The sequence below is a fragment of the Belonocnema kinseyi genome, chromosome 6 (genome assembly GCF_010883055.1).
Source record: "Belonocnema kinseyi isolate 2016_QV_RU_SX_M_011 chromosome 6, B_treatae_v1, whole genome shotgun sequence".
Lineage (NCBI taxonomy): Eukaryota > Metazoa > Arthropoda > Insecta > Hymenoptera > Cynipidae > Belonocnema > Belonocnema kinseyi.
The window spans coordinates 36,745,396-36,758,282 of NC_046662.1; the positions used below are offsets into that span (position 1 = coordinate 36,745,396).

Genomic DNA, 12,887 nt, shown 5'->3' on the forward strand with positions numbered 1-12,887 from the left:
TGGACTCTAGGGACAAATTCAAGAAACGATTGACTGTATTTTTAATATTATTTAATTGTTTAACTGATCGATGTTGCTAATATATTTAAGAATATCTTGTAATATAATTTCTCAAAGCTTTCTAAATTACGTTTATACATTAATCGAGTCGCTGGAAACCAAAAAAATTATTTATAATAAACTTTCATGGATCCGTACTATGAAAAATTATACCTGAAAAAAAACTGGAGATACCATAAAAAAAACCTGTGGTCGTCAGTGATTTTTTTAAGGATTTGAGTAGACTCCCCGGTATGTGCAAAGATATAAATCCAGAAAAAGATAATACTTGTTTGTATATAATTTTAATTAATATATATGTATGTATGCAGCATGAAGAACTATTACTTCATGTTATCCAAAAAATACGACTTGGCATGATGAAAAGGAGGCAACTATAAATAAGGATCACTCGAATTGAGTTAGTGGGCAGATTTACTTATTTGGGCTCCTTATTCCACTAAAGAGTTTATCCTCAGTTAAAATTAAACTGCAAAAACAAGGCAGTTTAAAAGCAAAATTTAGTGTCTACGATTTTAGTAACTTCACTGAAGTACCAAAGTCATTGGCAAAAACTGAAAATAATCTACGGAGAGAAGAAATAAATTTTAATCCGCATACGAGTTTACTAATTTACATTTAAGGCTTAAGGTGGCCTTTATGGTGTATTTAATTTATAATGTTAAATCGAGGACCAATTACTGTACATATAGATGCTTTAATTTTCATAATAAAAATGTTATAGTTAAAAAAAACAGTTTTTTAAATTTTATTTAAAGATAAGTAGCAGATTCTTCAAGAGATATCGATATATTAATTTATTTGTCTTAATACTTTTTGGGACAAACAACTAAACATTCATAAAATAATTTATTATAATTCTTTTGTATTTTTTATTTAGGTAATTTACTGATTTCTGATTGAAAATTTTTTCATTTTTATTTGGAATGGTGGTCTACCATTTCGCCACCTTGTGCTGAAAACTGGAACTAGAGAGAGCAGATAAAATTTTAAAGATGTATTTTAATGGTTGTTTTGAAATATTTATAAATATTTCATGTATAAACTAACAAAAATTTACTTTGAGTTCATTTTTGCTTCAAAATAAGTCTATTTAAGTTTATAATCTTTCAAAAAGCACAAAAAATAGTACAATAATTGTTTTTTTGTCTTTTTAGAAAAATATTTCTGTCAAAAAATGTGCCTTTTCACAGTAAAATATATACATTCCATCTAACACCTTTGTTTTCAATAAACAATTATTTTTATTATCCAATAAACACTTTAAACTTCACAAAAAAATCGTTAAAACAATTCGATGCACAAATTAAAATGCATTTTTTAAATCGTACCTATTCTTTCTAGTTCGAATTTTTGTCACCAGATGGCACAACGCAGTTTAACGATTCCCAATAAAGAAATATTCTTTTGTGGCCTTGTCTTATCCAATCTAAAAAAAATGGGTGAACGAAATTCTCGAAAATCTCGCACTCATTGTTGTTGACTCCCTGATTGGTTGCATACTGCGTGAAAATTGCTTCAAATGACGCGTTTTGGTTTGTTGTTTAAATTTTGTAAACAATTTTTTAATAAAAAGGGCAATAATATTCTGTTTTGAACTTTTCGTCCAAATTGTTTTAAAATGACAAAAGGTTTGTATTGATAACCCCTTGACCATATTAAATAAGGTTAAATGTATTTATTAATAAATATTACGAAATTTTCTGCACCATCCATTTCGCAAATCAAAATCTCGAAATAAATGATTTTGTATGATAATAAAATATATTTCTCAATTTTTATGAACATTTTTGATAAACGAGCAAATTTTAATTGAAAATGTTTGTTAATAATGATAAAATAATTATCTTAACTTTTTGCTACAACATTATAAATTATAAACTTTTTCACTTTTTGAAACATGTGAGAAAAATGAAATGATGGACAAAAAGTATGAATATTTTAATTTATTATAAAGTTTTGATTTTAAACTTTCATTTTAAGGTTTGAAAATACATATCTCAAAAGGGAATACTGTATATTTCAAGGCACTATGTTTAATTTTTCTAGTATTTAAAAAATATTAGGAAACCTTTGTATTATTTCAAAAGGAATTTCGAAGTTTTGAAAAAATTCAAAAATAATTTGAAAAGATTTCAACAAATTTTGAACAAAATGTAGATTTTTTAAGACTTGTAAAATTTAGAAGCTTTTTATGAATTTTGAAAGGTTTCAAGAGAATAAAATGTAAAAAGATCATCTTAAAAAATATTAGGAAGTTTCAAAAAATTTTCAAGGACAACTTAAAAGTTTCAAAAATAATTGTTAATTTAAACAGACTTCAAAAGACCTAAAAAAAATGTTGAAAGGTAATATTTACGATAGTAACATTTTTATAAGATTCCTGGGAATATTTACAGCGTATAAAATTTTTTATAATCTAAGCGTTAAAAGTCCTGAGTATCTTTTAAACTGACAAAAATTTTCCCTACAATTTTGCAATATTCTTTAAAATAAAAAAATCTAAGTTTTCGAAATACTTCTTCGTGATTTCTGAAATCTTCCAAAATCGTTTTGAATTTTCTCGAGAAACCGATGAAAATGATAAAGAACCTTGAAAAACAAATAGCTATTCAAAATTTTTATTTTGTATTACAAATTATTTTTCTCTTACAATTATAATTCGCCAAAAAATCTTTCTGCCGTGCCTGAAAAATATTTGTTTGGTTCAAAATTCAATAATTTTGTTGAAAATTAATCTTTTTGGTTTAAAAATTCATCTCTGTTGATAGAAATTTCATCTTTTGGACGAGGATTCAACTATTTTATTGAAACTTCGTCTTCGTAGACCAAAAAAGTGTGTTATTACATTACTCCGAAAAAGCTCGGATTCAACATTTTTTGTTTAAATATTCCAAAGTGGAAGTACCAAAAGGTATATTATTTTTAAATATTATAAATTAATTAATATATAATATTATTAAATATTAAAAAATTAACGTAAGATATTGCTTATTTTTGCTTATAATCTAAAAAACAATTACTTCCAAGAGGTAATTGAGGTACATAATTAGTATTTTATTAATAAAAATTTACACAAATGGAAATATACCATTAAGTTTTTTTTTACAAAAATGAATAAATGTGATAAAAAAATGATAATACACTTTCTGGATTTGCAATATTTACTTCCTTTTTACAAATTTGAAATCACTTCTTCATCTTCTAGTTCAGTGTCATTTTCTACTGTTTCTGGTGAAGAATTTAAACAGTTCATGCCTTTGCATTCTAAGCAAACTTGTGTATACAGTAAAGTCTACTACGACGTTCCTTTGTGAAAATTTTTTTCCAAAACGATTGATAAAAAAAAAAATTTTTTTCAAAATGCAATAGAGCGGAATAATTATTTTTAATGTTTCATAAGAATGAACAAAAAATTAAAAAACTCAAAACTTATGCACAGTTTTCAGTGTCAAGTGCTTGTTTTTGTAAGATAAGACGTTCCTTTCTGAAGGATTTTTTCCGAAAGGATTCATTTTTTTTCACGACTTTATGCATGCTAATAGTACATCATCAAGACTTATTATTTTTACATTCTCATTCCTGAGAATGTAATGTAATCGTCCAAATTTTCGATCTCTGGCTTTTAACGGATCTCTACGTTTCGGCACTCGCAGAATCCAAAAATTATACAATTTCATCGGTGTCTGTCTGTCTGTATGTCTGTATGTATGGTTACCTGAATGTTGTAGCCACGCTACAACGAACCAAAATTTAAAAAATTGGGAGCATTTTCAAAATTTTGAAATTTAAAAAATTTTTTTGAAGTTTTTTATAGATGGGTGAAAGATTTGCAAATTATTTAAATACAATTTTTTATTTTTATAAAAATTATAAAAGTTATATACTTTTCAAAAATTTGAAAATTTTCAAAAAATATAAAAAATTATTTTTTTCATAGATCCAAAAATCTCATTCAAAATTTTCACTAGATACCAAATATATTTCAAAACCATTCTAGCCGATGTTTTCGATTAGCCCAAAATTAAAAAAATTATAGCATTTCCAAAATTTTCAAATTTTTTTTCTTAATATTATAAAAATGTTTGTCGAAGTTTCTTATATATGGGTAAAAGAATTGAAAATTATCCAAATAAAATGTTTAACTTTGATGAAAATTAGAAAAGTTATATACTTTTCTAATTTTCGTCGCGCTCAAACTAGCGAGCAAATTCTAAACAACTTTTAATATCTTCTATAGAATTCGTAGTATGTCACTTATTTCCTTGAACCGTGTGTATGCCGTTTAGTCCGTCATAAATGTCGAAATAAGCTATCAGTACTAAAATTTGTAATTATTTGTATTATTTTTATTGTTATAGAAGTATATTTACCCCACAATGGACTTCCATTTTCTATGATCCATTATTACTGTTGTTTAAGTATAACTACCTAAAATAGTACTTCCATTATTTCTTAATAATAGAGTAACTTGTTCGTCTCGCAATCCTTTGAAACACACTACACAATCCTCATACACAACCTCACAAAAATTATGTAAACAAATTAGTACCAAAGCTCCCGAAATACCTTGAATAAACCTTAAAAATATCTTAAATAAACAATTACTTTACATTAATGATTAATAGTATGTAAATACCTAACGTGAATCCACTAATAGTGTGATAGAAAACGCGTTACTTCAGCTCGACTGCGTCAAGGTAAGTTCGAGGCATTTCTGTACATTATCGATGCAATCATTCCTAGCAATTCTGTAACAGCGATCGTCCCGAATTTGACTGCGGCTCACTTTTGTTTTTTTAAAACATTTATTTAATCCTCAAACATTATAATTATTTAAATAATTTTCATAAATAGTTATTTTTTAAAGAATTGGTTCAATTTATTATGTCGCTTTGTAAATGTACAAGAACTATTAATTATTTAAACAATTTAGATTAAAAATTGAATAGTTTTATCTTTTTTCTACGAATAAGCTCAATTTTTTACAGAAGGAACTAAGAATATCTTTCCGATTATCTTTTTTCTATGATGTTTTGCAAATTTCTAAGAACTATTAATTGTTTAAACTATTTCGATTTAAATTAAGAGCTTAGCCTTTTTTCTACGAGTCAATTTGTTTTCGAAGTCAACTAAGAATATATATCCGATGACCCTTATCTATGTTGCATTGTAAATTTACAAGAACTATTAATTATATAAACAATTTCAATTTAAAAATTAAGAGTTTGACCTTTTTTCTAAGATTCAATTTGTTCACGTACTCAACTAAGAACTTTTCTCCGATGGCTTTTTTCTATGTTGCTTTGTAATTTCCAAGAACTATTAATTGTTTAAATTATTTCGATTAAAAAATTAAGAGTATCGCCTTTTTTCTACGAATCAATTTGTTTTCGAAGTCAACTAAGAATGTATATCCGATGACCCTTATCTATGTTGCATTGTAAATTTACAAGAACTATTAATTATATAAACAATTTCAATTTAAAAATTAAGAGTTTGACCTTTTTTCTGAGATTCAATTTGTTCACGTACTCAACTAAGAACTTTTCTCCGATGGCTTTTTTCTATGTTGCTTTGTAATTTCCAAGAACTATTAATTGTTTAAATTGTTTCGATTAAAAAATTAAGAGTTTCGCCTTTTTTCTACGAATCAATTTGTTTTCGAAGTCAACTAAGAATGTATATCCGATGACCCTTATCTATGTTGCATTGTAAATTTACAAGAACTATTAATTATATAAACAATTTCAATTTAAAAATTAAGAGTTTGACCTTTTTTCTAAGATTCAATTTTTTCACGTACTCAATTAAGAACTTTTCTCCTATGGCTGTTTTCAATGTTGCTTTGTAATTTCCAAGAACTATTAATTGTTTAAATTATTTCGATTAAAAAATTAAGAGTTTCGCCTTTTTTCTACGAATCAATTTGTTTTCGAAGTCAACTAAGAATGTATATCCGATGACCCTTATCTATGTTGTATTGTAAAATATCCAGAACATTCAGTATTTAAACAATTTCAATTTAAAAATGGCGAGTTTGACCTTTTTCTACGAGTCAATTTGTTTAAGGAGTCAACTAAGAATGTCAATCCGGTGACAGTTTTTTATGTTGCTTTTAAAATTTTGCAGGAACTATTAATGTAATATAACTATTATTATTTATTTACAAGAACTATTAATTATTTAAACAATTTCGATTAAAAAATTAAGAGTTTGGTCTTTTTCTAGAAATAGGCTAAATTTTTTACAGAAGCAACTAAAAGTATCTTTCTGATGATTTTTTTTCTATAGTGCTTTGCAAATTTACAAGAATATTAATTATTTAGACATTTTCGATTAAAAATTAAGATACTGGTTTGCTTCTACGAGTTAATTTGTTTTCGAAGTCAACTAAGAATTTCCATTCGATGACTCTTTTCTATGTTGCTTTGCAAATTCTTTCCAATGTTTTTTTTCTATGACGCTTTAAGAATTCAAGGAAAAGGCAGAATTTTTTTAAGGGCTGAACTCAGAATATCTTTCCGGTGACTTTTTCCTGTGTTACTTTGTAAATTCCCAAGTATTATTATTTAAACAAGTTTTATAAGCAAATTTAGACTTTAGCTATTTTCTAAATAATAGACTCAATTTGTTTACCGAGTAAACAATGTCTCGATGAGAATTGCCTACGATACTTTGTAAATTTATAATAATTATTAATCATTCAAACAATTTTCATAAACATATTCAACGTTTGTATGTTTTTCAATTAATAAACACAATTTGTTTACGGAATTAACTCGGATTGTCTTTGCGATGATCCTTTTTCAAGTTATTTGTTAAATTTACAAGAATTATTAATTATTTCAACAACTTTAATTTAAAAATTCTGAATTTGGCTATTTTCAACGAATAGGGTAAGTTTTTTAAAAACCTAACTAAGACCTTATTTCCCATTAATTATACTTTCCAAATTTTTAAGATTGATTATTTAAACTACTTTCATAAGCAAATTAAGAGTTTGGCCATTTTTCGAAAAATATAGGCTCAATTTTATTACGGAATCAACAAAGAATGTATTTCCAATCACTTTTTTGTACGATACTTCGCAAATTTACAATAATTATTAACTATTAAAATAATTTTCATTAAAAAATTCAATAATGGACTATTTTCTAGATTTTGAACCATTTAAACATTTAAATAAAATTAATTTCTATATAAAAAATGTATGCACTATATATTTATTAAGAATGAAAAAATAATTAAAAATTTATAATGGCAAAAAATTTTATTTTGATTTTTTGTAGTATATTTTCTCTTGCAATATATTTTTCCATATATTTTAATGTGATTAATCACTCATTCGAACATATGTATAACCAGATTATTATTACTTATTGTAATATGCTTTTTTACATTCTTATCATTTATGATTGAGAAAGTATTAGAATTGTCCGGAATTTGACACCACAGTTTTTCAGCGGATCTCCACGTCTCAAGACACCCTGAATCCGAAAATGTATTTTCTACGATGGCGTCTGTCTGTCACTGATGATGCGAAGCCGACAAGCCATGTACAAAGTAAAAAATTAATCTTCTTCGCTGAAAATTCACTTTTTTGGTCGAGAACTATTTTGTTGAAAATTCGTTTTTTTTAAAAATGAATTCAGCTATTTTTTATTTAAATTAAAATTGTTTTAAATTGAAATGCCAACTATTACCATTTTCATTCAGAATTTATCTTTTTTGGTTGAATGCAGCAACTTGGTTAAACGTTGTGCTACTTTGTTAAAAAGTTATTTTTTTGTCAGTTGAAATTTTTTCCTTGGTAGAGAATTAATCTTCTTTGTAGAAAATCCACTTTTTTGGTTAAAAATTAACTTTTTTGTTGAAAATTAAAATTTTAGTGTTAAAAATTAAACTGTTTTGTATAGACTCTATCTCTTGTAGAAATATTAATTTTTGTTTGTTTAAAAATATAACTAGTTAAAAAACAGTCTTTTTTTTAATGGAGCAACAAGCGGGCGATTGATGATGCTGGTCTAATAAAATTTATGGAACGAAATTCTCGAAAATCTTACACTCATTGTTGTTGAATACCTGACTCGTTGCCATGCCGCGTGAATAAGCCTTTATGTGGCAGTTTTTTCTTTTAATTTTTCAGCGATTTTGTAAATCGCAATTTCCAAATAGGGAATTTCAACTCTAAAACTTCATTTCTCAATATTAAGTGAGATTGTATGTATTTATCTATTAATAAAGATTACGAATTTTCAGCATCACCGATTTAGTAAATCAAAACTTCCAAATAAGTAATTTTATATCATGATACAATTGATTTATGAATGTTTGTAAACATCATTGCTACCGGTATTCTCGGTATCGGCGACAAGAAACATTACCCTTACCGTCAATAAGATTATTGGGATAATTTTTATTGACTTACGTTTAATTTTTAGCTTTGAAGATTTCAATAAATATATGTCTAAAAAGAATCTGGAAGATTTTAAGACAATTTTTTTGTATTTACAGGATTTAAACAAATTTGAGGAAAACTTTGAATTATTTCAAAAGATATTTCAAAGTTTTAGAAGTTTTGAAAAGATAAAAAATATTTAAAAATTCGGAGTTTTCAAATTTTTTTTAACAAATTGTACTTTTTTGAAACTTTTGAAAATAAATTTAAAGAAAATATTTTAAAATATGTTAACGCATTTCAGGATTACAAATTTTTGAACAAATTCGAATATGTTTAAGAGATATTTGGAAGTTTTCAAAAAATACAAAAATAATTTTACACTTAAAAATATTTCAACAAGTTTAAAATAAAATGTGGATTTTTGATGATTACGAACAAAAAATGAAGACGGTTTAATAATTCTGAAAGGTTCAAAGAGAAAAAAAAGGTTTCTTCAGATTAAAAAACATTCTAAGATTTCAAAAATTGTCGAAAAAGGATTTGAAAAATTTTACGGCAAATTTACTTAATTTTACAGTATTCTTTTTTAAATTTTAGGAAAACTTAGGATTTAAAAAAATATTTAGAGGACAAATTTAGTTAAACAATGTATTGAGACTATGGTATACATCAGTTAATAAGAAATAATTAAAATGAGGTCACAGAGAATTTTCTAAAAGTAATTTTCTAAAAGCAATTTTCTAAAAGCTTCCAGCATTTCTAAAACCATTCTGATAAATTTTTTACAGTTGGCTATGTCAATTGTAGATAAAATACTTTTCCAAAATATTACTCGGTCAGCACACGTCTTTAATTCAGTAAAGTATTTGAAAATAAAATTTTAAAGTGTTTAAAGATTTTAAAGTTTTAAAGATATTAAAAAAAATATTCTTAAGATTTATGGGAATTACGAGATTCTTGATTATGAAACATTAATTTGAAGAGAATATACGGAAGATTAGTGGAAAATTAAAAAAAAAATCCTAGTTTTAAAAAGTCTTAAATATTTGTTTAACAGAGTCAAATTTTTCCAAAAATCTTGTAAAGTTTTGTAAGATAAAAAATTCTTAGAAATGTTCTGATTAGAAATGTATTTATGTAACTAATATAACCTGAAAGCAAATAAACACTGTAACTTACAGAATAAAATTTTAATTTTATATTAAAAATGAACTTTCCCTTCAAATTATAATTTGCTTAAGATTGTTTTTTATGACCGAAAACTTTTCTTTTCGGATGAAAATTCATGATTTTTTCCGAAAATGTTTCTTTTTGACTAGAAAATTCATCTTTTTCGTAGAAATTTCATAATTTTTTCATTTAAATTGCAACTGTTTGGATTAACATTAAAAACTTTTTATTGGTTGAGAAATAAACTATATTGTTGACATTTTATTACTGAATTTAATTGTTTCTGAATCAAACTTAACATCTCTTTCGATTGAAATATTAACGATTATATTTTTCTTCAAATTCTAATATATTACTAATCAAAATTATAAAATCAGTTTTTTACATTTTTTTTATATTATAATAAAAATGTATATCATTATTAATTGTTCTAATAAATTTTCACTTTCAAGAAGCTTTCCCTGTAAAAAGGAATTATTTTGATTAAAAAAAGAGTAAATTGCCTGAACAAAAATTACAAAAAAGGTATAAATAAATATATGAATCTCTTAAAGAACCTGCTACTTATCCTTAAATAAATGTTCAAAACTGTTTAATTTTTTTAGTATGAAATTTTTATTATGAATATCAGAGCACATTACTCAGTCATCTGTTCCTCGATAACACATTCTAAATGAAATATAATCTGTCAAGGCCACTTTGAGCCTTTCAAATGTAAATTGGTAAATACATTGTCCGGATTCTTTATATCGACTTCGAATAATCCATCGGATTCGGATAGTTTTAAAAAATCTGGTTCTTTATCCCGAAATGTATTTGCAGTTTTCGCCCATGAATTCGGCACTTCAGTGAAGTTTTTAAAATCGTAGATACTCCAGTTTGCTTTTACAGTGCCTTCTTTTTCGCAGTTTAATTCCCACTGATGATGAACTCTATACTGGAACAAGGAGCCCAAAGAAGTAACACTGTCCGGTAATTCAATGGGGCATAGAACTTTCCAATTACTTTTAGATTTCAGTGTATCAGTATTTACCTCAGGCTTTATTATTACAAGTTGACCCTGCGATCCTTTGGTACTGCAATCAAATTCGTCTCTTGGGCCGTCAGAGTGTGATCTCATTATTATGCGCTGGATACTGTAAATTAATTCGTATAAAATCAGGCTTTTATTCCTTTCTATATTATATGCATTTAAAAATGTAACTTGATCAGTACTCAGTTTTACAGCTGGCTGATAACCCAACATGTTTGTTGTAGGAAATCCGGCATTTTCTTCAGCAGGTCTGATTTCCAGTGGCAAATCCCAGTTCTCGACATCCACACCATTCGTAAATTTAAGATCTTGAATCATGGCTTGTGTGAAGACTGCTAGACATGGATATGATTTGTACAGAAAGTGAGTATCTTTTGATACTTTTCCAAACCATCCACCTTCCACAAATTTGAAATTGAAAAATGAGCACCTTATTGAAGATTCGTGGTCATAAATGTCAGTGTCGCCAAAACCTTTGAGATATGTAGTGAGTAACTCTAGATTATGGCAGCTCAATTTATATCCTTCTTTTAATGCAGATAGCATGCTTCTTAATGATTTAGAAATGAAACGAAAATTCATGAAGCAGTCGAATCTCAGATAGACAAATATTGCACAATAATAAGCAAAGGCAGAGAAGGGAACACGCATTCTAAAATAATCGTTGGTTAAATAGAGACGTCTATATTCTATCTCCACTATTGCTCTAAAGCCATCACATCCTGGAAATATTTTGTTATTTGTATTAAATGAGTCACACACACTGATCGTTGCTTTGCCTAAATACTCTTTAAAATTGGAGAAAAATGCATAGTTCATATTTAAATTATGTCTTAATATAAATAATCCGCTGTTTAATAAACTGGGTTCTTCCTTTCTTTGCTTGTTAATTATTTCGGTCCATTTTTTTGGCACTTCTGTATAATTTTTAAAATCGTAAATACTCCAAGTTGCTTTTACTGTTTCAGTATTTTTAGGATTTTCTTCCCATTGATGATGGATGCGATAATGGAAAATTGAACCCAAGAGCCCTATATTTTTATCAATATTGTAGTAGCAATGAGAATCACATGATAGAGAAGTTGAATGATGGTCGGTGGTTACACATTGTGCTAAGGATCCACTTGAACTAAGTTTTTCGATTGGGTATTTTCTATTACAATGTCTGTCACTATATATAGAGACGCAAGAATCCACATTATGAATTAATTCTAAGAGCAGAGGGAGAGTTTTATTATCAAAACATACTGATGAAGATAATGTAACACCTGCACAATTCAGAAACTGAACTTGATTTCTTGTAAGTTTCACTGCTCTTTGATAACCTAACAAATTCTGAGTAGGTAGACCAGCTCCAGGCTCAGTGGGCCTAATATCTGCAGGTAAATCCCACGTTGAATCAGCAATCTCTGCTGTGTATTTGAGATCTTGTATCATAGCCTGTACAAACACTGCCAAACATGGGTAGGTTTTATAAAAAAGGTGGGTATCCTTAGAAACTCTGCCAAACCACCCGATGACACCGTTGCTGCTTGCCATATAAGTTGGATTTAAAAATTTGAACTTCAAAATATGTCCACTAACCGTCCTAATAGAGCCAAAGCCACCGAGATACGAATTTAACATCTCTGTTTGGACACTATTATCTTCGAGGCAGGCCAAAAACTTTTGTTCGTCGTCTGTCAAAGGAGATAATTGTGATGAGCATGATAGCATCGTTTCATTCACTAATTTCAATAATCTTGCATAAGCTAACGTAGCACAATAGTAGGCGAAAACAGAATAGGGAAGATTCATGGTTGCAGAATAGTTGTCGTCGTCGGTGTCGTCGGAGTCGTAGATGCGAGAAGTATGATATAAGTTTTTTAGTTTTACATATTCTTCATTTATTACTTTTCTTAAACCATCCATGCCTGGACAAATGTATAATTGGGAAGTGACATGTAATCTAAAATCACGATCAATACTGTAATTGGATCTGCTCAAAGGGTCACCACCTGTAAAAAAAAGATGTGCCCTTATATATAATTCTATTAACCTCAACCGAAAAATTGTATTCCAGTACTTGGGTTGAAAAGTTTGAGCAAAATATAAATAATTTTTTTCATCGTAAATGGTTTTCAACAATAAAAAAAAATCAGGGAGTTACATGATTTTTCATTTTGAAACCCGATGTTGTTGAAAACACCGCATACTTCCCAAACCTCTGATTGAATCGAA

The 12,887-nt window shown here is 27.2% G+C and overlaps 1 protein-coding gene across 2 annotated transcripts; it reads right to left on the minus strand.

The window, feature by feature from the left end:
* Positions 1-10,230: 10,230 nt before the first annotated feature.
* On the minus strand, positions 10,231-12,658 carry LOC117174767. Of its 2 annotated transcripts, XR_004467357.1 has the most exons (3): positions 10,850-12,658; positions 10,668-10,770; positions 10,455-10,571 (listed from the first exon to the last, which is right to left on the minus strand). XR_004467357.1 is itself a non-coding variant. In XM_033364122.1 (2 exons), exons 1-2 carry the CDS (start codon positions 12,576-12,578, stop codon positions 10,323-10,325), a joined length of 2,160 nt encoding a protein of 719 aa, XP_033220013.1. In that variant the 5' UTR covers positions 12,579-12,658; the 3' UTR covers positions 10,231-10,322. The 2 variants fall into 2 exon arrangements, 1 of the variants encoding a protein (XP_033220013.1); XM_033364122.1 differs by having other exon boundaries at positions 10,231-10,571; positions 10,668-12,658.
* Positions 12,659-12,887: the final 229 nt, after the last annotated feature.